General features: G+C 41.6%; 6 protein-coding genes across 10 annotated transcripts; 5 read left to right on the top strand and 1 right to left on the bottom strand.

Annotated features, from left to right (window-relative positions):
* The first annotated feature begins 24 nt into the window (after positions 1–24).
* On the top strand, positions 25–4,420 carry LOC108106192 (annulin). The gene is given in 4 exon segments (XM_017213117.2): positions 25–311; positions 1,978–2,384; positions 2,386–3,945; positions 4,077–4,420. Coding segments are annotated over 4 exon segments (2,307 nt in total). The 5' UTR covers positions 25–196; the 3' UTR covers positions 4,302–4,420.
* A 931-nt stretch (positions 4,421–5,351) lies between these two features.
* LOC108106067 (annulin-like) lies at positions 5,352–7,903 on the top strand. The gene is given in 6 exon segments (XM_017212925.2): positions 5,352–5,406; positions 5,609–6,345; positions 6,347–6,370; positions 6,372–7,577; positions 7,651–7,833; positions 7,889–7,903. Coding segments are annotated over 6 exon segments (2,220 nt in total).
* A 7-nt stretch (positions 7,904–7,910) lies between these two features.
* Positions 7,911–9,784, bottom strand: LOC108106086 (inactive pancreatic lipase-related protein 1). 2 transcript variants are annotated; one of them, XM_017212946.2, is made up of 4 exons: positions 9,652–9,784; positions 9,005–9,167; positions 8,246–8,877; positions 7,911–8,185 (listed from the first exon to the last, which is right to left on the bottom strand). In XM_017212946.2, the coding sequence occupies exons 1-4, from the start codon at positions 9,695–9,697 to the stop codon at positions 7,953–7,955; spliced, it is 1,074 nt and encodes a 357-aa protein (XP_017068435.1). In that variant the 5' UTR covers positions 9,698–9,784; the 3' UTR covers positions 7,911–7,952. The 2 variants fall into 2 exon arrangements, with proteins under 2 accessions (XP_017068435.1, XP_017068434.1); XM_017212945.2 differs by lacking the exon at positions 9,652–9,784 and adding an exon at positions 9,232–9,426.
* Positions 9,785–10,708: 924 nt separating this feature from the next.
* Positions 10,709–11,406, top strand: LOC108106081 (barrier-to-autointegration factor). Its single transcript, XM_017212939.2, has 2 exons — positions 10,709–10,935; positions 11,025–11,406. The coding sequence occupies exons 1-2, from the start codon at positions 10,810–10,812 to the stop codon at positions 11,169–11,171; spliced, it is 273 nt and encodes a 90-aa protein (XP_017068428.1). The 5' UTR covers positions 10,709–10,809; the 3' UTR covers positions 11,172–11,406.
* Positions 11,407–11,748: 342 nt separating this feature from the next.
* LOC108106091 (barrier-to-autointegration factor-like) lies at positions 11,749–12,354 on the top strand. Its single transcript, XM_017212950.1, has 2 exons — positions 11,749–11,972; positions 12,023–12,354. Exons 1-2 carry the CDS (start codon positions 11,847–11,849, stop codon positions 12,170–12,172), a joined length of 276 nt encoding a protein of 91 aa, XP_017068439.1. The 5' UTR covers positions 11,749–11,846; the 3' UTR covers positions 12,173–12,354.
* Positions 12,355–12,806: 452 nt separating this feature from the next.
* On the top strand, positions 12,807–20,471 carry LOC108106145 (striatin-3). Of its 4 annotated transcripts, none has more exons than XM_017213044.2 (5): positions 12,807–12,908; positions 14,080–14,665; positions 17,740–18,217; positions 18,299–18,493; positions 19,160–20,471. In XM_017213044.2, the coding sequence occupies exons 2-5, from the start codon at positions 14,264–14,266 to the stop codon at positions 20,269–20,271; spliced, it is 2,187 nt and encodes a 728-aa protein (XP_017068533.1). In that variant the 5' UTR covers positions 12,807–12,908; positions 14,080–14,263; the 3' UTR covers positions 20,272–20,471. The 4 variants fall into 4 exon arrangements, with proteins under 4 accessions (XP_017068533.1, XP_017068529.1, XP_017068532.1 ...); XM_017213040.2 differs by having other exon boundaries at positions 18,275–18,493; XM_017213043.2 differs by lacking the exon at positions 12,807–12,908 and adding an exon at positions 12,969–13,369 and having other exon boundaries at positions 18,275–18,493.
* The last annotated feature ends 2,459 nt before the right edge of the window (positions 20,472–22,930 follow it).

Raw genomic sequence — 22,930 nt, 5'->3', positions numbered from 1 at the left:
CAGTTAAGTTCAAATCGTCGCGGTGTTCACATCGAAAGATCTTCGAGCGGATCCGATAAATAAAGATACGCTAAAGCGCAGCTTCCGTTAGTTTCATTCTTCTTTTGTGGCCATTACCGGTGCTAACCGTTACACATAAATTGTGGCTTACAGCGGGCATCTTTGTGTAACCAAATCGTATTAGCCGGAAGCTAAAATGAGTTATTGGTATCGAAATTATACGCCCAGTTGGCTGCAGCGCTGGCTGCCAAATTCTCAGCCGCGTAGAGTGAATCCTTTCCGTAGTACACGACCATCTGCAGATCTTGAAGGTAGTTCTAGGATATCAATCATCTAAAAGTTTAGAGTTACTAGAAATATTTGTAAATAACTAAAATGAGATTTTAATTGGTTTGGTAATTTGTGTTTTTTCGGTCTATGACTTCATTCTGTGCCGTTTTGTTTTCATTTCAAATTCTTGAGCTGGTTGTCTGACGGGTTCAAAAGGTTCCCCCAATGAAAACACAAGTGAATCAAAAATAAACAAAAAATGTGTCTAAACAACTTGTCACAAGTCTTAATGCAAATTATTTTGAATTAAATTATAATTTGTTTAGTATTAACACTAGATGACTTCAGACTGTTTGAACTTTTACTCGAGATGTTTGCAGATTTTTAAAAAGTACTCTTAAAAATATACAAACCAAATCAGTAATAAAAATCTATTTGTGTCACATTTTGTTTGGTGGAAACAATAGCCGATAATCATTGAAATTTTATAATATTTTAGATTTATTGTTGCTGTATGACTTCATTTTTATTTTGCTTATTTCTATTTCCGTTTTGGGAATTTGCGTTGTCGGTTATTTGACACGTTTGGGTGGTTTTGCTATTTGTTGTTTGGCAATATTTGCTAGCACATAGCATAGAAACGAAAACCCAACCTTTGCAATACTTAAATATTTGAATTGATCGATCTATTTATTTATGCATATTGCAATTGAAAATTTTCTAACTGAGAAGATTTTCTATTTTTGCTTTTGCTGAAAGATGAAAGCTATGCGGAAACGATGACCAGATCAGCCATGTGGAAAAATATGCCCCTATAAATCATAGAACATTCCTGATTGGCTTTATCATGGAAAGTGCTTACTCTTAAAAAAGCAATTACTAATTGTAGAAAATAAAAACTTTTCAAAGAGGCACCGAAGAAATCTATTTTTATGCTCAGCAATGGGACCCTAAGTAACCTAAGTTAATTGAATTTAATCATAAAGCGTCTTATTATTGAACTCCCCGAACTTGGTATGAAAAAGCTTAATTTTAATTTGAATTTCATTGCTTATTTGATAAGAAATAGCGTTCCTTTAAATTCGAACTAGGAATATACACTTTCCCTCTAACTTTTGTCTTTTATTTTTGGCACATTTGCTGACAGATTATTTTGTACATTTTTTTCTTTTGTTATTTTATTTAAATTTTTTTGCTGTTTCTGCTCTCAGCGTTGGCGTCACTTTGATTGTCCACTAGGAAAATTAATTGGCTTGGCATTGATTTTCTGGCCAGTATTTCATAAGTTTGTTATGTTTATGGCCAAAGGCGATTAGTCAATTTAATGCTGCAGCTTTTGGGGAACACAACTGGCAGCACATTTGCCTTATGATATCATCCTCTGCCAAAGACATGGAAAAAAAAGAGACGCAAAAATAGCTTTTGAAATTAAGAACCAATTGTTGACAGATTTTAGTTTGGGATGCGCACAAAAACTAATTATTACTCACGAAGTGGATATTAGATGGGAATTTATTAAGAGGCAGAAGATAATTAGATAATCAGTGATAAAGATTATTAATTAAGTTAAGTTAAGTTATGTTCAGTTGCCAGTTTCTAATTAAGGTCTCAAAAGAAATTGAGAAATTTTAGTGATACATCAAGACGAGGACTTTTAAGACTTTTTATTTAATCACAACTAAATAAAATATTTATTTTAATCTACAGATGCCGCCAGTTCAGCAATACTAGGTGTACTAAGAGTCGATCTGTGTCTGGAGGATAACCATGACGAGCACCATACAAGTCACTTCTATGCGGCTGCTGCCAAGGAAGCACTGATCGTTCGGCGAGGAGAACCCTTCAGGCTAAAGATCCACTTTAATCGGGACTACAGCCCCAGCAAGGATGCCATTAGCTTCATTTTCACGGTGGCGGATGATACCAAACCCAGTCCTGGACACGGAACACTGAATGCCTTGGTGCCACATGATGGCATCGATTATCTGGGAGACACTCTGGAGTGGGGAGCTGGCATTGAATCGCATGAAGGTCAAACACTCACAGTGCTGATCAAGCCTCCATCCACCTGTCCTGTGACGGAGTGGAAACTGGACATTGACACAAAGTTGCTCGGGAGATGGATCGAGGAGCTATCCCTTGCCCCTGCCCATCTATGTGCTCTTCAATCCCTGGTGTCCGGATGACCAAGTCTATTTGGAGGATCGTGACCAGCGCAAGGAGTACGTGATGCATGACACCACCCTTATTTGGCGGGGATCCTACAACAGACTGCGTCCATCTGTTTGGAAAATCGGACAATTTGAACGATATGTTCTTGAGTGCAGCCTGAAGGTCCTAGGAACTGTGGGCAGGATTCCACCAGCCTACAGAGGTGATCCCGTGAGAGTGGCTCGAGCCTTGTCCGCTCTGGTGAACTCGGTGGATGATGACGGTGTCCTACTGGGCAATTGGTCGGAAGATTTCTCAGGTGGCGTGGCACCCACCAAGTGGACAGGTTCTGTGGAGATCCTTCAGCAATTCTACAAAACCCAAAAGACAGTGAAGTATGCGCAGTGCTGGAACTTCAGTGGCGTTCTGGCAACCATTGCCAGGAGTCTGGGAATACCGGCTAGGATCATCACGTGTTACTCCTCCGCTCATGATACACAGGCCTCCCTGACCGTTGATGTTTTCATAGATTCGAATAACAAGAAGTTAGACGCAGAGACCACCGATTCGATTTGGAACTACCATGTATGGGACGAGCTTTGGATGCAGCGACCAGATCTGGGAGTCGGTCCGAACGGCACCTTCGACGGATGGCAGGTGGTCGATGCCACTCCACAGGAGGCTTCCGATAACATGTATCGAGTGGGTCCAGCTTCTGTTGCGGCTGTAAAACACGGCGAAATCCTCAGACCCTTCGATGGAGGCTTCGTCTTCGCGGAGGTGAATGCGGATAAGCTGTATTGGCGCTACAATGGACCCAGTCAGCCGTTAAAGCTGCTCAGAAAGGATACCCTGGCTATTGGACATCTGATCAGTACTAAAGCGGTGCTGAAATGGGAAAGAGAAGACATCACTGATACCTACAAACATGCCGAACGTTCCGAGGAAGAAAGAAGCACTATGCTCAAAGCTCTCAAGCAATCCCGTCAAGCATTTAGCCGATACTACCTCAACGACAACTTCAACGAGATAGAATTCGATATGGAGCTAAAGGATGACATCAAGATTGGGGAGAGCTTCAGTGTGGTTCTGAAGGTGACCAATAAAAGCGAGACAAACACCCACTTGGCCACAGGTCAAATCAGTTGCGATGCCGTCCTCTACACCGGCGTGGGTGCAGTGGAGGTCAAGGTCTTGGGCTTTGAACTGGAACTTCAGCCCAAGAGCAGTGACTACGTTCGCATGGAGGTGATCTTCGAGGAGTACTTTGACAAGCTCTCTTCGCAGGGTGCCTTCCAGATATCCGCAGCCGCCAAGGTTAAGGACACCGACTACGATTACTATGCCCAAGATGATTTCCGGGTGCGCAAGCCGGACATTAAGTTCCAGTTTGGAGAGGCTAGCATTGTGGCCCAGAAGGAGATGGATGTGATCCTGCGCTTAGAGAATCCCCTTCCCATTCCTCTGCATAAGGGCATCTTTACAGTGGAGGGACCGGGCATTGATCAGCCTCTAAAGTTCAAGGTAGGTTTCCACAGATATAGATGTAAAGGAAGATCTTTGAAGATCATTAACGGTTTAACTATTTAATGAAATTACTTTAATCATAAGAAAATCTTAATCTTAATAAAAACCTTTTTCTTTTCGTTTTTCAGATCGCTGAAATTCCAGTGAACGGCACTGCGGCTGCCACCTTCAAATACACTCCGCCTTATGCGGGCCGTGGCACAATGCTGGCCAAGTTCTCCTCCAAGGAACTGGATGATGTGGACGGCTATAGGCACTATGAAATTGAACCCCGACCGGAGGATCTGTTGCAGCCCAACGGAAGCCACAGGCGGAGCAACATCATCCGCAGACGCACTGATGTCATAGCCTAAACTAATTTAAGTTGCAGTGGTTTCCATTTGTATTTCGTAGGTTAAGTGATGTGTTGTAAATAATATGATTAATACAAATTAATTTTTTATATAAACAATTACTATTTTAATGAACAACAAAAGAAGATTCACCTCGAACCTGCTATTAATTCTTGTTATACCTATCGCCTATAACAGGGATGCTAAAACTATTCTTACGGCAGAGCATTTAGTAAAACAAATATAAGCAAGCGTGCACATATTTAGTGACACGCTTTAGTGTTGGTTTCAAGATGTGCACTGAGAAAAAGAAAAACTCTTTTTTTTTCCTAACAAATTCCCTCATTTTAACACTCACGTCGGTGGTCCACTGCGAAATAAACTCCAAAGCTCAAACAGAAGTTATAAGGAATGAATTTCAGTGCAATAAAGAAAGAAAAAAAGAAATTGAATTTCAGTTGAGGACGGAATGAGGCGGAAAGAGGAAAACGAAAAATTGTTAGTGGGTTAGCAAGGAGTTCGAGGAAGATCGAGGAAGAAACAAAAGCAAATTGTATTACAGTTGGCGACGGAATGAGGAGGAAAGAGGAAAACGAAAAATTGTAAGTTAAATAGTGCCGCGAGCGCTCAAAGCTTATGGACGAGCACGCCTATATGCAGCGAGCATTTACAAAAACAAATGAGCACTCGCCTATAACATAAAAATAACAGATGCCTAAAACATTGCTGAACAACATAGATGTTCAAAAACATGATTACATTTTTCAATTGAAATATCATCAAAAGTTTCCCCTTGCAAGAAAACTTTTTATCAAACAAACAAAAAATTTTTAAAAATTTTCTGGGGAATTCAAACTTGTCACATTTATTTCAGAAATTACTAATTTGAGTTAATCAATAATTACGCATTACAAGGTTTAGATAAAAATATTAAATATAAATGAACCAAAATTTTCCCCAAACGCTAGTTGTGTTTAGAGTTCTGTGGTGTTCGCTTCAAAAAACATCAATTATTTAATACGCAGTTTTAAAACCATCATGGCAGAATTGTTTAAGTGTTTAATAAATCGAATGAAATTAAGTGAAAATCCTTTCCTCAGCACTCGACCTTCATCGAATCTTGAAGGTATGCTTCTCCAAACCTATTTGAGAGATTGTAACTTAGACTCAACTTAAATTTCATTATAATTGGCTTGAGAATTGTGATTAAATAGTTTTATTATACTTGTTTAAAGTTTTAAATTTGTGTCCCAAACCTAATATCTTTTTGAATAGTTTAATTTAAACCAACAGAAATAATAATTTACATTTCTTATTTAATTCAAAAGATGACTCCAGTTCAGAGGTGCTGACCGTTCTGGAAGTAGATCTCTGCCTGAATGACAACCATGTTGATCACCACACAAGTTACTTCAATGCGGCGACTAAAAAGGAAGCCCTAATAGTTCGTAGAGGAGAGCCCTTCAGGCTAGAGCTACACTTCAACAGAGACTTCAGCCCCAGCAAGGATGGGATCAGTTTTATCTTCAGCGTGGCGGATGACACGAAACCGAGTCATGGTAACGGAACTCTAAATGCACTAGTTCCGCAAGGTGGCATCGATGATTTGGGAGAGCCTTTGGAATGGGGTGCTGGGATCAAATCAAACGAGGATCGAGTGCTTACTGTGCTGATTAAACCACCAGCCAACTGTCCCGTTACGGTGTGGACGTTAGAGATTGACACCAAGCTGTTGGGAAATGGATCGAGAACCTATGTCCTGCCACTGCCTATCTATGTACTCTTTAATCCCTGGTGTCAAGACGATCAAGTCTATCTGGGGGATCTTGACCAGCGCAAGGAGTACGTGATGAACGATACCACCCTCATTTGGAGCGGTTCCTACAAGAGCCTCCACCAATCGGCTTGGAAAGTCGGACAATTTGAACCCCATGTACTCGAGTGCAGCTTAGACATCCTGGGAACGGTGGGCAAGATACTGCCTGCCTTCAGAGGAGATCCCGTGAAAGTGGCTCGTGCCTTGTCCGCACTGGTAAATGAAATCGATGACGATGGTATTTTGGTCGGGAAACTGGTCCAAGGATTTCTCCGGGTGGCGTGGCACCCTTCAAGTGGACGGGTTCGACTGAGATCATTCAGGAATTTTACAAAACGAAAAAGCCTGTGAAGTATGCTCAGTGTTGGGTTTATGGCGGTGTTTTGGCAACTATTGCCCGGAGTCTGGGAATACCAGCTAGGATAATCACCTGTTACTCCGCTGCTCATGATACCCAAACCTCCTTGACTGTGGATGTTTTCGTGGATTCAGATAACAAGAAATTAACAGATAGGACGACGGACTCCATATGGAACTTTCATGTGTGGAACGAACTGTGGATGCAACGACCGGACTTGGGAGAGGGTCAGCATGGAACATTCGATGGTTGGCAAGTGGTGGATGCCACGCCTCAGGAGACTTCCGATAAAATGTATCGACTAGGTCCTGCACCCGTTTCGGCTGTTAAAAGTGCTTCGATTAAAACCCCCTACGATATTGGATTTGTCTTTGCTGAGGTGAATGCTGATATACTCTATTGGCGTTTTAATGGACCCAAGCATCCCATAAAGCTCCTCAGAAGAGATATCGAGTCCGTTGGACAAAAAATCAGCACAAAAGCTGTGCTGGAATGGAAAAGAGAAGACATCACAGATACCTACAAACACGCTGAGCGTTCCAAAGAAGAAAGATGCGCTATGTACAAGGCTCTCAAGCAAGCTGGACATGCCTTTAGCAGATATTATCTAAATGACGAATTCAATGATATAGAATTTGAAATGAATCTCAGTCATGACATCATGATTGGGGAGAACTTCAGTGTGGCGCTTAAGGTTACCAATAAAAGCGAGACAACCACCCACTTGGCCAAAGTTCAAATGAATTGCGATTCCATCTCCTACACCGGTAAAAACGGAGTGAGGGTCAAGTTCATGCCATTCGAACTAGAACTGCAGCCCAAAAGTAGTGAGTACCTTCGCATGGATATCAGCTTTAAGGAGTACTTCAAAAAGATGTCTTCAAAGACCACCTTCCGGATTGCGGCAGCCGCTCAGGTTAAGAACACTGAGTTTGAATACTACGCCCAGGACGATTTTCGAGTACACAAGCCATCCATTAAGATCAAGATGGGAGAGGCTAGCGTGGTAGCCAAAAAGGAGATGGATGTGACTATGAGTTTAGAGAATCCCCTGCCTATTGCCTTGCGCAAAGGTGTGTTCATCGTGGAAGGACCGGGGCTTGAAAAGCCCCTAAAGATTAAGGTGAGTTGACTAAACTCGGATGTTAAGGCTAAAGATCAAGTAATGACCAACATAATGTGTCTGCTCCTTATAGATTGACGATACCCCAGTGGGAGGCACCGCCGAGGTGACATTCAAATACACGCCACCCTATGTGGGGCATGGTACAATGGTTTCCAAGTTCACCTCCTCTGAGCTGGATGATGTGGATGGCTACGTGAACTATGAAATTTTTCCTCGTTCCTAGGATCTGCTGCAGACCTTTGGAGGCCACAGAGTAACCCATGTGATAGATTGTTTTAACCTCACTTTGCATAATGTATTTAATGTAGGGTATATTGCAATAATGTTAACAAGAAATATTTAATAGTGAATATTTTATGAAAGATGGATCGGTCAGTTACTCCATATATCATCGATGCCCAAGGCATAGCTTGGCTTGTTAGCCGTCTTTACGAAGAATATGCCTCGCGCCTCTCGGGGAACAGGATCACCCATTAAAATTTTGCCGCCTGTACAGTTCTTTCCCTTAAGTTCGTCCAATCCAGAGCATGGAATACCATAGAAACCTTTTGGGGAGTTAATGGATTCGGCGTAATATTCATAGGAGCGTCCATGACTGCAACCAGCTGAAAATTTCAAATAAATCTTATGGGTAATGTGTGTTTATATATTCATTCCCAACTTACTGAAGATCTGGGAAAGCTCTTTGCAGCCAGGCTGCGGTGGTCCTCCGCCGTTTGGATAGAAATCCACCATACCAATCGGTTTGCGGAATCCCAGATAACCTGCACAACTATGAATTACATCCACAAAGTTGGCATCCGTATCGTCTAGGTGATTCTCCGGACCAATGCAGTCCTCGAAGGCAGGACGAGCTGGGTCCAAGCCGGTGATGCGGTTAACTCTGTATTTTGTATATGACCCCGCATAACCCATAATGTGGGCACCCAACGAATGGCCAATTAGATGAATTCTATTCGGATCCGCATCCTTTTCCTCCACCAGGAGATCTATTAACTTGGCTACCGCCCTACCCACTTGCACCGTATATCGAGCCGGGGTCAGGTAGTAGATATTATCTGCCTGATCCTTCCAGTTGATGGCGAACACATTCACCTGACCACGTTCGATATAGGCTCCTCGAATCGATTGGATGGAGTTGCTCATAGTGCTGGACTTCCAGCCATGGACAAGAATCTTTGTGTCCAAGTCCGGATTGAACTTTTCCGCCATCTCCTGCCAAGTGTCTCGCTTGTGTCGTTGTGGAAACTCAAAGTTGTCTTCATCTATCCAGAAATCGGCACTGGAACTGGAGTCACTGTAACAGGTGGAAGAAAATTTAAAGTTAATTTTCAGGGAAAAAAAGATTGAAAGATATGTTTCCATGTCTTTTTTTAATGATGAAATCAATTTCAAACTGAAAAAGTTCAATATTTTTCACTCACCTTCCATATAGTTCAAATTTAATAAGCTGTGGTAAATTAATGCGGTTTTCGGGTGGAGGTTCCACCAGATAGGCCACCTCCGGCTTGCCCTGGCCATTGGGCATATAAATCCATGTCTTGTTGTAGTCCTCCTGGTTTAGTGCCACCTCACCACGAATGCCAACTAAAAGAGAAGGCGATGGATATCGTTAATAAAGTAACTATTATGGTTTTAAAACTCTCTTTACAGAGCAGGAGCACGGGTCGAACCACTTGGGCAAGGGCTGCAAAGCCGGTGATGAGCCACTGAATCACCACAAATGTGTTGGAGACCTCATTGCGACAGGGATTTATCACATTGCAGATGCAGGCAAGCGCATTTGAGGACATCTTGACCAGCTAAACGTCGATCTTCAACTGATCAGGCGCCGGACTTCAATGATAACCTAAGGCCCCAGATCGGAGCTCCCAGCTTCCAACTCCATGTTCATTAAGGTGGCTGACGCATTAGTAATCCTCGAAACCGGTTCCGACCCAGCAATTAATTCTTGGCCTGGAGCGCTTTAATTACTCAGCATCAATGCGATGTGTACGCACGAATCTCGGTCAGCGGAGAAGTCGATGGAGACAAAGCCAGATGCTCATATATCCGATTCCCCGTAACTCACCCATCCAATTAAGGGCCAAGCCACATAGCCAGCAAAGCGCCAACATCTTCGCGGCAAACGAGGCTTTAATGTGTCACGGGGCTCAAAGAAGCGGATTTTATAGCGGATGAGCCCTTAGGCATTGATAAGCTAGAACCGGGCCAGGTGTCAATCAAGACTGGAGTTTTGGACGGACTGCTCCACCAGTTGAAGCCTCGGTAGGGAGGTTCTTATCATTCGACTCAGTTGGAGGTTCAAGGCGCGGCGCTGTTAAATTGGGTTAAGCCTAGTTCTACGATGCATACTAATCTCAGGTGCATTGCCCTAATATTGCAAAGTGGAACAATCTATATATTTTAAAATATATTTAGAATAGTTTTCATATTGAAAAATTTATTTTTACTACTATATACCTATAAAATATATCATTACATCAATAAATGGTATAAAATATAAACTAAGATTTCGAAGAAATATTAAGATTCATACATATTACTTAAATTGAAATTTTAAACTGAAACTGGATAAATTCGAAATTGTATTATACAGCAGATTTACATTCAATATGACATGTAAAATTCATTTAAATAAATGTAGTTATACGAGATTCCAAAATATGAAATGCTCATGGTTATATACAGTTTTAATATGAAATAACTTTTGTTAAAATCTTATTAAAAACAAATACAACAATTCTTAATCTTAATTGTATAACAAATATACAAATGACATAAATTATTTTTTTACATGTAAATATCGTGTAAAATACAATCCATCAGTTTAAGTGTATAATAAAATTTGAACAGCATTATAACAGTTATTATGTTATTACATAATGTAAGTTCTTAAATATCATCAAAATTAAATATATCTTAATATTTTGATATATCTTGAGTTATCATTATTGTTTAATTTTAGTACGTACCCACTGGGTACTGATACTACGTATCAATGGATTCGCCGAATGGTTTAAACATTTGCTAAGTTAAACATAATTTGGTATAATTCTTATCAAAATTGGTATATTTTGAGATTTGTTTGGTACCGATTTGGTATAATTCGTTTATGCATTGCGGTCACATTGGTTGTGCGTCATTAATAGAAACGCCGCGAATATTTTGCCATTGAAATTTTCAACCTTTAATTTCGCAACGCGCAAAAAGAATACAAACAGCAGATATGTCGGGCACTTCACAGAAATACAGGAACTTTGTGGCTGAGCCAATGGGCGACAAGGCGGTGACGGAGTTGGCCGGAATAGGTGAAACCCTCGGCGGACGCTTGACGGAAGCTGGATTCGACAAGGTGCGTGCATAAATACGATGACGCCATGTGCCCAAATAAACAATTCCAAATACAAATAATCACTGTACATTTTAAATGTTTTACCGCAGGCCTATACCGTTTTGGGGCAGTATCTGGTTCTGAAGAAAGACGAGGAGCTGTTCAAGGACTGGATGAAGGAGGTGTGCCACGCGAGCTCTAAGCAGGCGTCCGATTGCTACAACTGCCTCAATGACTGGTGCGAGGAGTTCTTGTAAAGGAATCTAGTTCGAGAAATTGTGTATATTGATCAAAAAGAATCTGCAAAAGGAAAAGGCATTTCATTTATATTCGTAGTCCAACAAAGTGGCGCCATCCTAGATAAGCAATTGATGTATTCATGTTCGTAATGCTGTTAGTATGTAGTTAAGATATAATTTAAAGTCTAACCTGAATAAATGTACAGTCCTGGAAGGAGTCCTGAGGGTGGCCTTCGATTTCTATAGCGGTACAGTTGGTATAAATTTGTTTTTATTGGGTAAGGAGGATCAAAATGGCAGTTTAAGTTAATTGTTGGGTTGTAAAATATTTAACATCATTAATAATATTTAACATCAAAAAAATAACGACATATATTTAAAAAAAATCCTTGTGATTCAGTAGCTTTTATTATGTAAGTACATACACTATTACATTAATCAACGCTATTATTCGAATTTAATGCGCAAACTAAGGGATAAGACCTTGAACATGAATTTCTAACGAAGTCTGATTAATTGTCTTGTTAAAACGCTAACTTTGAGCTGATCTTCATTTATCGTCGAATTTGTATTGAGTTTTCACGTACACAAATTTCAAATTTTTGAAAGCACATCAATTAAAACGCCGCTTTCTCAAGTAGCAGTTAAAAAATCTAAAGAAAAAATATTTTTGCCAAGAAAAAGTAATTTAATATGTCGAGCACTTCCCAGAAATATAGGAACTTTGTGGCGGAACCGATGGGAGACAAGACGGTAACGGAACTGGCAGGAATCGGCGAAACCCTTGGAAGACGCTTGACGGAAGCTGGATTTGACAAGGTGCGGGTACATCCCATCACCAAACAATTGATTTCTGTAAACCATTTTAGGCTTTCAACGTTTTGGGACAGTACTTGGTGCTGAAGAAGGACGAGGAGCTGTTCAAGGATTGGATAAATGGAGTTTGCCACGCAAACACCAAGCAAGCGTCCGATTGCTACAACTGCCTGCGAGGAGTTCTTGTAAAGGAATCCAGTTAGATGATAACTACCACTATTATGCGATTTATTTTCCCTTTTAAAGAGAACACCCTTAATATTATGTAAAAAAAACAACTCCCTAGTTACGGTTCTAACTTCAACTAATTTTTTGTGCATCTGTTAATCAAGATATAGCATTCTGCTTTTCAAATTCTGACATTAATAACCTTTGGTTTCATGTATACTTATGGTTTTAATTCGCTACGAAGGCCATCAAGAGTTCTTTTCGTCCAAGCAATGATAATGTCCAGTTTGTGGTAGTTCAATTTATGTATAGCAGAAAAATGTGCGACGCTTTTGTTTAAAATTGCGCGCTACTCTTCATTCTTTTTTATTGGTTATCGAACTATTCTCTTCATTTGTTATTGTTTCTTATCGATAGTTATCAAATACACAAACCCCAGCCCTGTTTGAGATCATAAAAACCATATATCGAAAATAAAAAAACTATAAAATTGTTTTGAAAAATATTTTTAACTTGCTTTTATTTTAAGACCATTATGATCCCGATCTTCAATGGTTTTTGCCGTTAATTATTCGATAAATCACTCGGCAAACATAAAATAATCGATAGTTGCAGTAAAACCATCGATGTTGCCAAATATTTGTTACCATTAATAGTATCGAGTAAGCATCGATTTTTGTTCCAGCTCTAAGAACTACATTACGCGTGAATACCAATGAAAATCAAGAGAAAAATTGCAAAATATAGCCAAGCGGTGCAATAAAACGCAAAGTAAGCGGCGGATAAAGAGCAAATGTCGAAGACGGGGCATTAAATGCAAAAACAAAGCAAGCCAAATTCAACAAAGTGAAATTAACTCGGCTTTGGCGTATGCGTACCATTGTGCTAGTGTGTGTGTTTTTCTTTGTATATAGACTCGCAGAGAGAGACGGTCATATTCAACGGCTAGACGGGCCGGCAGGTGCGCGAGTGCGAGCGAGAAGAATGCTGTGCGGGCGCTGCAGCTCTGTGTTATTTCAGAGTTCCAGGCCAAACATTCTGATGTGCGGCCGAATCGAATCGACTTTTTGTGTGCATCCCAGCGTTTTTCGCCTTAATTAATTAGTAATTGCAAACGGGCGCAATTATGCACCAAATTATGGACTAATCAAATTACCAGCTTTGCGCTCTCTTATTCTTCCTCTTAAAAATTCGTTTGCTCCTCTCACACAATACGGTCAATCGCGCAAAAGGTAGCAACAACGTTTCCTTGGAAAAAGCTGTAAATAGTAAACAAAATTGTTAAGTAAACGAGCAAAAAGTTATTAATCGAGTTCGTTGGCAGGCGCTTTTCAGGAAGCGAAAAGAAAATACGCATTAGAAAAAAGTTTTGAAATTACAAAAAAGAAACAAGAACCCCACCGAAATCCCCGCCGTGTGCGTGTGTATGTGTGTGCCATTCAAATTTCCCTACGATTGGGTGAGTGCGTGTGTGTTGCCAGTTTAATTTGTTCGACCAATATTTGCTATTGAAAAGTGTGGAATATAACCGTAACACCAGGCACAATTATCTAAACTCAAAAATTATTTAAACTTAAATCTCCAGCGTTACATCAGCTGTTTCACGGCTTTTTCTGCTGTAATTTAGCTTTTACCGAGCAGCGTTGGCAACACTAGAGAGGAAAAGAGAGTAAAGAGTCGCGTGTGTCGTAAAGAGAGTTGCAGCAAGAGTGAGGGGGAGCGAATGAGTGCGGGACGGTAGTGGGGGCGGTTCCGGTGCGAGAGAGCGTAGTAGTAGTACATAATATAAACGGAGTGCGAGCGAGAGGGAGACAGCCAGCGAGAGTCCTGTGACTGCTCCCCCTCCCGCTCGCTCCCTTTTTCGGAAAATTCAATGACCTCATTTGTCTCATGTACGGAACTTTGCTTTTTTTCCAAACCAAAAATAAAAAATACGAAATAGGACCATCCGTAAGACCAGCGAACAAACAAGTTCGAGAGAGCCACGAATAGAGGACTTTGCACTGGGCACCTGAAGGCAGACAGCTGGCTAGCGAAGATTAGAAGGATCAGGAGAAGCGGGAACAGGATCAGGAGCGGCTATAACACCCGGCAGACAGCACATCCACTGAGAGCGACGTGAACCAATGGGCACCAACTCGGGAGCCACCGCTGGCATCAACAACAAGCCGGTAGGCGGTGCGGCAGGTGCCGGCGTCCTTGGCGGCGGCGGAGTGGGCGGCGCCAACTCCTCGATCGGCGGCGTCCTGTCCAACAGTTTGGGCGGAGGCGGCAGTGGCGGTCTGAGCATCAGCGGTTTGAACGCTGGTGGACAGAACGCCAATGTGGGCGGCCTAGTCGGCGGCGGCGGAATGGGCAACGTAGGCGGTGACGACGGCGGCAACGGGATGGTCGGCGGAGGACCAAACAACCAGCAGGCAACCACGCCCCAGTACACAATACCAGGCATCTTGCACTTTATACAACACGAGTGGTCGCGCTTCGAGCTAGAGCGATCACAATGGGACGTGGACAGGGCAGAATTGCAGGTGAGTCGTGTTGAACATTTTGGTTCGTTATTCCATAGTATATGTTGGTATATTCAATATTGATTAAGTAAGATTATAGACCTCCATCAAGGATTAATGGTAAAAAACTAAAATAAATTGTTAGGGATTTTATTTGAAGTAGGAATATGGAATGGCCAATTGGCCATATCCTCAAAAAAACAAAAAACACATCCCAAAATAATACTACAAACGAAACCCAAAGAGCAAAAGCAATTTGGCAAGCACGTTGTTCAAGGCAAGTGGAGGGTTAAAAGGTCCTTGTTTATCGACAGCGGGAACTCACTTTCCATTTCAATGATTTTTCGAGGCGCTAATGCATGAACATGCAAGGAAAACAGCAAAGAGGAGCGGCAAAAGGAGGTACCCCAGGGTTGGCTGTCTGCATGCAACCGAATCGAATTGAGCAATTGGCGTAATCGAATTTATGCTCTGTTTGTCGCAGACGGTAAGCGAATCCCCAAAACGCTATTAACCACGATAAAAGTATAGCCGTGGGGAGGATGATTTTATCTCATCAGCGAAGAGGATTCTTTCTGCCTTCATTGTCAGTGTCAATGTCGACCCACGCCCTATCGCTTTCACCTGTCAGCCGGGCCAGATAACGACCGGTATCGATAACGCAGCTCCTCTCCGCCTCCTATGAACATTCCGTTACGGTCTAAATGCAACGTGACATTCAAATCTCTCTCCCTGTTTTGCATCATGTGGAAAATGGCATGGCAAAAACAAGAACGAGTTAACAACGACGCACGTTTGTCGCAGCGATTTATGAACCTGTTCGCCTTGTTTGGCATTTTGGTAAAAATGAATCGGGTTCGGGTGGGCAGTGGCGACGCCATCTTAGCTGGGTCTGTTTCACCAGTCAGTGGAATCTGTTCCCTGCCATCATCTATTTATATTTCCATCCTCACCGCACATCGCTTTGTGTGTCACTGTCGACTGCTGCGAATGCAACGTCCTTGTCTCTCTGTATCACAGTTTCCCCGGTCTTCCCATGAATGCATCCACTTCCACTTCCTACTCGGCCGGCTTTTCCTGCTGTCGCGTTTGTCAGGCAATTAAATAGCACAGTGATCAGAACCTATTTATTATGGGCAAAAATGTAGTACTGGTTTCTCTACCAATCATACTTAATAATTTAAAGACTTAAACAAATATAGCTTTATATTATTATTTCAATTTATTTTGAAATTTCAAAGATATAGGACATGAACTGGGGTTCCTTTTTCTTCATAAATCAATAATAAATTATATTATAAACTCCCATTTAAACATATTACACTTCAAAGATACAAATAGTTCTATAATATTCTTCTTATCAAAAGATAGGATCCAATAATTGTTTTAAATATGTAACACTGTAAACGAGAATGACGTGGCAGCTGCCTGCTAATATATTTTCAATCATTTCGCCATCGCAATTGTGTGCAAATGCATTTACAGATTAGAGAAACCAAAGACGCTGGCACTTGTCATATTAATAATTCTATTTATACACCGCCCATGTGTACGATATAGGCATTTCCCGTGCCGTATTATGTAATGAATAATTCCAAATCCCGGCTCCTTTTGTTACCATGCGTTTCTGAGAAGTGTAAATCAAAATCTTCAGCTTCTCTGGGGCAATTAAGTTACAAATGTGCATTTGTCATGGCATTCGTAATTTCTAATTGCGGATACACGGCGAATAAAAATAAGTTGCATGTCGCGGAGCGATTTGTGAAGAGCCTGCTTTAAAGGCGTTGGCGTGTGTTGTTACCAACTTGGCCCTTTTGGCTCCATCGCCCATCTATTCCGAATATCCGCAATATTAGCGCTGCTTTTAATTAGCAAACTTAAGGAGCCAAACGAAATGCCATTGAGCGGTAATTTAAATGCACAACATGTTTTCATTAACAGCAGCAGACGTACAAAGGCTGTTTCTCCCTTTTCGTCTCTCTCCCAGCATTTCGTTACTATTAGCATGGGCAAATTGTTATTGCTGCTAGTTCTGGTTCTGTGCCCGCCTCATTCCACAGACATGCGTTCGTTAACTACACTTACTTCCATAATAATAGGAACGTTCTTGTTGAAGTTTTTGAGAATATTAAGCAAAGAAGAGAAAACATTTTGCAAATATTGAAAACGGGAGACCAAACTTTTTGCTCTAGAAATCAATGTCTTTGCGATTACCTCATTCGTGTGAAGTGTGATTATAACTTCTAAACAAACTTTTAAACAAATCTAGCATTTGCTTAGTATATCAGTAAACAGACACAAAACTATTAAAGTGACGTTAAATGTAGGAGCGTGGGTGCCGCCCACTTCCCCGTGGATTGTGCTTTTTTTGTGCAGGGGGCGTCATCATAGTTGTGGCAGGGAAAAGGAGGGGATGGGAACAAATGGGGAAGCAGCAAAAAGCAAAAGTTTCATTCCTTTACGCACCTTGCACCGCCGCAACTATGTCAGGTGCAGTGCCTGCCCCTCGACCCCGTCCTACCACCCTCCTTGATTTTCCTCCCAAATGCTCAGCGAATTGCGCAGTCATAACCGCACGCTGTTGCTACGCTTGCTGAATGAACACGAAATGGGTGGAACGAAGGGGCGGAGTGGAAAAAGTTGGGTACATTGCAGTTTTTACGCATTTAGTTTAATTGAACCAACAGCTAGCTTAGATATTCCCTTCCCCCACTTACCCCTAGCTGTTCCTCCAGCTAATTGTGCCAGTTGTTTGTTTTTTTTTTTTTTTTGTATTACTATTAATTGAATTTAATTGTTTTTCGTTGGCTTGACGCAGCGGAGCGTCAATTATGCTTCACAACAAACAAACAAACGCAATTGGATTGCAACGGCAGAAAAAAGGGGGACAAAGCCACATGGGAAAGCTTTTACTAGCAGTATTAATTAATTTTCTATAATTTCATAGTTTTAATGTTTCCACTTGGGATTTATTGCACACATTAGGTGAATCATTTTACTCTGGTCACTAGCATTTAAAAACTTTCCCTTTTAATACAAATTTTTAATAATAAAAGAGAAACATCCAATAATGAAATCCTTTCTATGTCTTACAGGCTCGCATCGCAATGCTGCTTGGAGAGCGCAAGTGCTTGGAAAGCCTTAAATCGGACCTGACGCGCCGCATCAAGATGCTGGAGTACGCGTTGCGCCAAGAGCGGGCCAAGTTCTACCGCTTAAAATACGGCACAGATCCGCCACAACTGAATGAGTTCAAGCCGTCGAACGAAGACGCTGCACTGGCCGGAGAGGTGGCCACTGATTCAGAGGTGCCCTACAGCAGTGTCTCGAACACTACGTGGCGTCAGGGACGTCAGATGCTGCGTCAGTATCTGGCGGAGATTGGCTACACAGACAACATTATCGACGTGCGCTCGAATCGTGTGCGTTCGATCCTCGGGCTGAACAACAATGCAGAACACGACGGCAGCGGTGGAGGTCTGGGTGGTGGACTTGGCGGTGGTACCGGCGGCGAGAATCTGAGTCCCAACATCAATGGAAACGAGAGCAACAAGCGTGCTTCGGAGACGGAAGGTAGGTGATTGTGTTACGACCCCCTGTTGGGAGATTTGAATAATTTGCTCACATCAGGCCGTCATACTCCCGCTAAAAAAGTGCAACAATCGATCGACGAAATAATTGTGGATACCGAGGCAGCTGTTATGGCGAACTTTGAATTCCTGGGCGCCACCGAAATGTCTGATGATGACGAGATATCCGATGATCTAGATATGATGGCTACCGACAATGACGACACGGACGTAAAGATGGCCAAGCGTGCCAAATCTGGCAAGGATATGCTCAGCGAGGGTAGGTCTAGTTCCTGATAACTTCCCACTTAGCCCGCAGCCTGCTACTTTTAGCCCTACTCCCGCATGGGCCCGCCTCGCATTATCGAATTTATGTTTGTCAAATCGTAGAAATAATTACGAAATCATTTCGATTTAGTTCCCAGCTCCTGTTTAACCCATGTAGAAATCCATTCCTAGTTTATGGCTGGCTTCTTGTCTTACACTTTTTGTTTTTGCTTCTGTTTCTTTGGCAACTCTATCTTCTACGCTCGTAGATCTTGAGGCCGATGTGGGAGAGCAGCTATTGAACGATATGAATCTCATGACCGAAGGTGCTTTTCAACAGATCTAACATGCTTTCGCCTAGACTAAAACTATGAACCACTCAACCCTCAAAGGAGTATAAGAAAAATAGAAAACCACAGAAACCCTATTTTTCATAAAAAAAATGTTTTAGTAATTTTAGTAATATTTCCCTTATTCCTTTAAAGTTAAAAAATAAACCTTTTATACACTCTGCATTAATAACAAATTGATCCTACAAATAGTTATAAAAATATCAGTATAATTTGTTTTAATACAACACAAGCAGTCCCTGTGGTTATTTAGTCAGATTCTCCTTGAGGCGTTGAAAACTATAATGTGATATGATTAATACTTACAGCATCTCTTAATCTTCCCACAGAGGTTGACGGCTCTTTGGGACTGGGCGAGCTGGCCCAACTGACGGTGAATAACGAATCTGATGGAGCCTACGATGCAAATTCTAAGGATGGAACTGGCGGCAGTGCTGGCGGTGCTGGTTACCGCAAGACCTGGAACGCCAAGTACACGCTTCGCTCACACTTCGACGGAGTGCGCTCACTTATTTTTCACCCCGAGGAGCCGGTGCTGATTACCGCCTCCGAAGATCACACATTAAAGCTATGGAATCTACAAAAAACAGTGCAGGCTAAAAAGTCTGCTAGCTTGGATGTGGAGCCGCTATATACTTTCCGGGCCCACACGGGTCCTGTTCTGTGTCTGGGCATGTCATCCAACGGCGAAACGTGTTACTCCGGTGGCCTGGACGGTAACATTGAGTGCTGGCAGTTGCCGTCGCCAAATATTGATCCGTACGATTGCTACGATCCAAACGTGCATTCCGGCACGCTCGAGGGGCATACGGACGCCGTGTGGGGCCTTACCACCATGCAGAGCAACATTGTATCATGCTCGGCGGACGGAACGGTTAAGCTGTGGTCGCCCTACAATAAGGAGCCGTTGCTGCGAACCTACTCCGCCTCGGAAGCAGAGGGTGCGCCCTCCTCCGTCGACTTTGTGCGCAACGAGGTAGACCACATCGTGGTGGCCTACAACAGTGCCCACTGTATCGTTTACGACACCGAGACTGGCAAACAGGTAGTGCGGCTGGAGGCGGCACAGGAGATGTCTGGCAACACGGGGAAGTTCATCAACAAGGTAGTGTCGCACCCAACGCTTCCCATCACGATCACCGCCCACGAGGATCGACACATCCGATTCTGGGACAACACCTCCGGCACGCTGGTACACTCGATGGTGGCGCATTTAGAGCCGGTCACCTCGCTGGCCGTCGATGCTCACGGTCTGTATTTGCTGTCCGGCTCGCATGACTGCTCGATACGGCTGTGGAACCTGGACAATAAGACGTGCGTGCAGGAAATCACGGCGCATCGTAAGAAGTTCGACGAGAGCATATTCGATGTGGCCTTCCATGCCACAAAACCGTACATCGCTAGTGCCGGGGCCGATGGCCTCGCCAAGGTGTTTGTCTAAGAGAGACCACCACCCACCTGGCCGCGTCGGATCGAACGAATTCAGAATTCGGAATCCAGAGTGCAGAGTGCAGATTACAGATGCAGAATCCACAGCCAGCAGCTCACAGCTAAGCGATTGCGTTCGAGTTAAATAATTATACATACATTATAAATATACTATACACTTAAAACTAATTATACTTCAACCGAGAACAACAACCAATTATGCATACGATTATAAGAGAGGGAAGAAGCCACAAACATAAAAAAACCGATTGCTATTGAAGTAAACAAAAAAAAATTCAAAATGAGAAACGGCATTTCGAGAAGAGCAACAGAGTCAAGTAACAGACTAGAGTCGCGTAATCTAGGAACGTAATTCTAAAGCAATGCATAATACAGCATATAACCACAAATAAGTGCAACACATAAACATTATGTATTTGTTAAAAATAACACTGTAGCAATGAAAGAGTTTGACCTTGCTGTGGATCCCCCTTTGATCGGGATCAACTCAAGATCGACCCTCTTTTCGGTTCTAGTTTTAAAAGCACTTGCACAGCGATTGTTCGATAACGTGTTTGCCTATAAATCAGTCTTAGACTTCCTGTACATTTTATATACATAAAACAAACACGCATATATATAAAAACAATTATATATATATATATATATTTCTATGCCCATGGAATAACTTGAAAATGGATCGTCTGGCTCAACATATTCATAGGCACTCTCGCTGTGCAAGTGCCACGACGCGTTTCCTTCCTCCTGCAGAGCAAATAAGTGGGTCCTGCAGGCGGAGGAAAGTGTGATGAAACATTTACGTAACGATGTAGACGATCAAATTCTGTAGACTAAGCAAGGCATATGCATATAACCAACCATATAACCCGACCCCATATTAGCGAAAAAGCGTCAAAAAAAATTGTAAATTAACATTAATTAGAGGACAGTCGAGGTGAGACTAGGATGAAGGCGGGTTTGTTTATGTCAAGTAGCGAGACGAAAACCAGCCACACAAAACTGGATGTGAGACAAAAAATCTTTATAATTAGTACGTGCAGAATGCTTCTATAATTTCTATTGTCATTACCAAGGGAGTACGCAATGCTTAAAGAACCACGACCATGTGAAGATGAGTTATAAATAATAATTGCAGGCAAGCTATAAACCGTATGCTAAGCTATTTATTTAATTTATGCGTAGTATTAAACGAATGAAACAAAATGTTGGCGCCAATCGCTGATCCAATGGATTTCGTAGTTGAATATAAATTAGATTCGCTAACCATGGATGCGTACTCGTAATTTTAATCAAGAAAAACCCACGTTGAATGATCAGATATAGGAATGTGACTTGAACGTGAAAGCCGAGCAACTCAATATTAGTTTTAGTATTACCAATTATTATTATTACGTGAAGCCTTTCACCGACACACTCTCCATACATACACACCTCTACGACACCCAAAATTTGATATTCGAAACCGATGAATCAAAATCAAAAACGATTGCGATCTGTGTAAGCCAAGCAAATCCTCTATTATTGCAATTAAATATTTTAATTTACGCCTTAGTTGTTATAATTACAATACAGAGCCCGAAACGACTTTTGGATCCTCAGAAGTGATCCCAAACCGATGAGCCGATGATAATGGTAATAATAATAGAAGTGGTTGACCAGCAAGCACCCACTCTCACAGTTATATAGCAGATTTATACATTTACATATACATAAATCTATTGATTTTTAATTTTAACTGTAAATTTTTGATTTTTTATTACCATGTATTTTTATTTTAAATAAAGTTTTACAAAAAGAAGCCGTGTGACTTGCCTTTCGATTCCCCAAGATTACCCCAAAACCAGACACCATTTTCATTGATGAGAACGTTGTAGACCAGCTGGCTCTCGTTTGCAACGGTGGCAAACATCAAGAACTTTTACTTTGAAAGTACAGAACAGAAACACCAAGAAGCCAATAAGCTGTTGCCTTTTCATTTTAGAAAAGTTCTCGCTGCTGGCAGCATTTTGATTTCCCAAATTTCCGAACTACACTGCACAACACGATAGCATTTTTGTTTAAAATCATTACAAATCCACTGCCGTAAAATTGCCGTTAAACACAAGCTGCACGCATGCGTTTCGTTCTAACAAGAAGATTGAGAATCCTAAGAGAAATTCTCCAATATTATGCAAAAAAACAAAGATTGTAATTTGTCTGCATGTAAGACGCGAACTTGAAAGTTGTAACAAATATACAAAATTGAGAATCCGATCTAGCATTGAACTAATACTTAAGCCGCAGCTGTGTAGTCGAGGAGAGCACGATAAGCATTACTTAAATAAGTCGAAAAACAAGTTCATTGTAGATTTGAGCATATAGGAATGGTCCCTGGTCCTAAAGGAACACCCAGCACATAAGTTTATACATACATATATATTTAAAGATAAAAAGCAAGAATGCATATTAACTGAACGATACTTTTATAAATTGATGAAGAAGTACATAATACTCGAAATAATACCATTCACACATTTCATGTTAAGATATAATAAAATGAATAAATAAAATATTTAAAACATAATAATGAATGGCTTTTAATCAATTCAGAAACCAAAAATATTCTTTAAAATTTACACATAAAACTGCAGACTGTTTCGCAATTTAAACTC

Source organism: Drosophila eugracilis, unplaced genomic scaffold (assembly GCF_018153835.1).
Source record: "Drosophila eugracilis isolate 14026-0451.02 unplaced genomic scaffold, ASM1815383v1 contig_386, whole genome shotgun sequence".
In the NCBI taxonomy this organism is placed as follows: domain Eukaryota; kingdom Metazoa; phylum Arthropoda; class Insecta; order Diptera; family Drosophilidae; genus Drosophila; species Drosophila eugracilis.
The sequence above is the reverse complement of the archived record's forward strand: the minus strand, read 5'-3'. Positions and strand labels throughout refer to the sequence as shown.

Excerpts from the sequence above, each read along its gene's own strand:
- LOC108106086 (XM_017212945.2), bottom strand. The coding sequence starts at position 9,373 with ATGTCCTCAAATGCGCTTGCCTGCATCTGCAATGTGATAAATCCCTGT. Across the intron at positions 9,168-9,231 it reads TCGACCCGTGCTCCTGCTCT|TTGGCATTCGTGGTGAGGTG; the intron begins GTAAAGAGAGTT and ends CTTCTCTTTTAG. Across the intron at positions 8,878-9,004 it reads AAATTTGAACTATATGGAAG|TGACTCCAGTTCCAGTGCCG; the intron begins GTGAGTGAAAAA and ends CACCTGTTACAG.
- LOC108106081 (XM_017212939.2), top strand. The coding sequence starts at position 10,810 with ATGTCGGGCACTTCACAGAAATACAGGAACTTTGTGGCTGAGCCAATG. Across the intron at positions 10,936-11,024 it reads CGGAAGCTGGATTCGACAAG|GCCTATACCGTTTTGGGGCA; the intron begins GTGCGTGCATAA and ends GTTTTACCGCAG.
- LOC108106145 (XM_017213040.2), top strand. The coding sequence starts at position 14,264 with ATGGGCACCAACTCGGGAGCCACCGCTGGCATCAACAACAAGCCGGTA. Across the intron at positions 18,218-18,274 it reads GCGTGCTTCGGAGACGGAAG|GCCGTCATACTCCCGCTAAA; the intron begins GTAGGTGATTGT and ends TGCTCACATCAG. Across the intron at positions 18,494-19,159 it reads CAAGGATATGCTCAGCGAGG|AGGTTGACGGCTCTTTGGGA; the intron begins GTAGGTCTAGTT and ends ATCTTCCCACAG.
- LOC108106091 (XM_017212950.1), top strand. The coding sequence starts at position 11,847 with ATGTCGAGCACTTCCCAGAAATATAGGAACTTTGTGGCGGAACCGATG. Across the intron at positions 11,973-12,022 it reads CGGAAGCTGGATTTGACAAG|GCTTTCAACGTTTTGGGACA; the intron begins GTGCGGGTACAT and ends AAACCATTTTAG.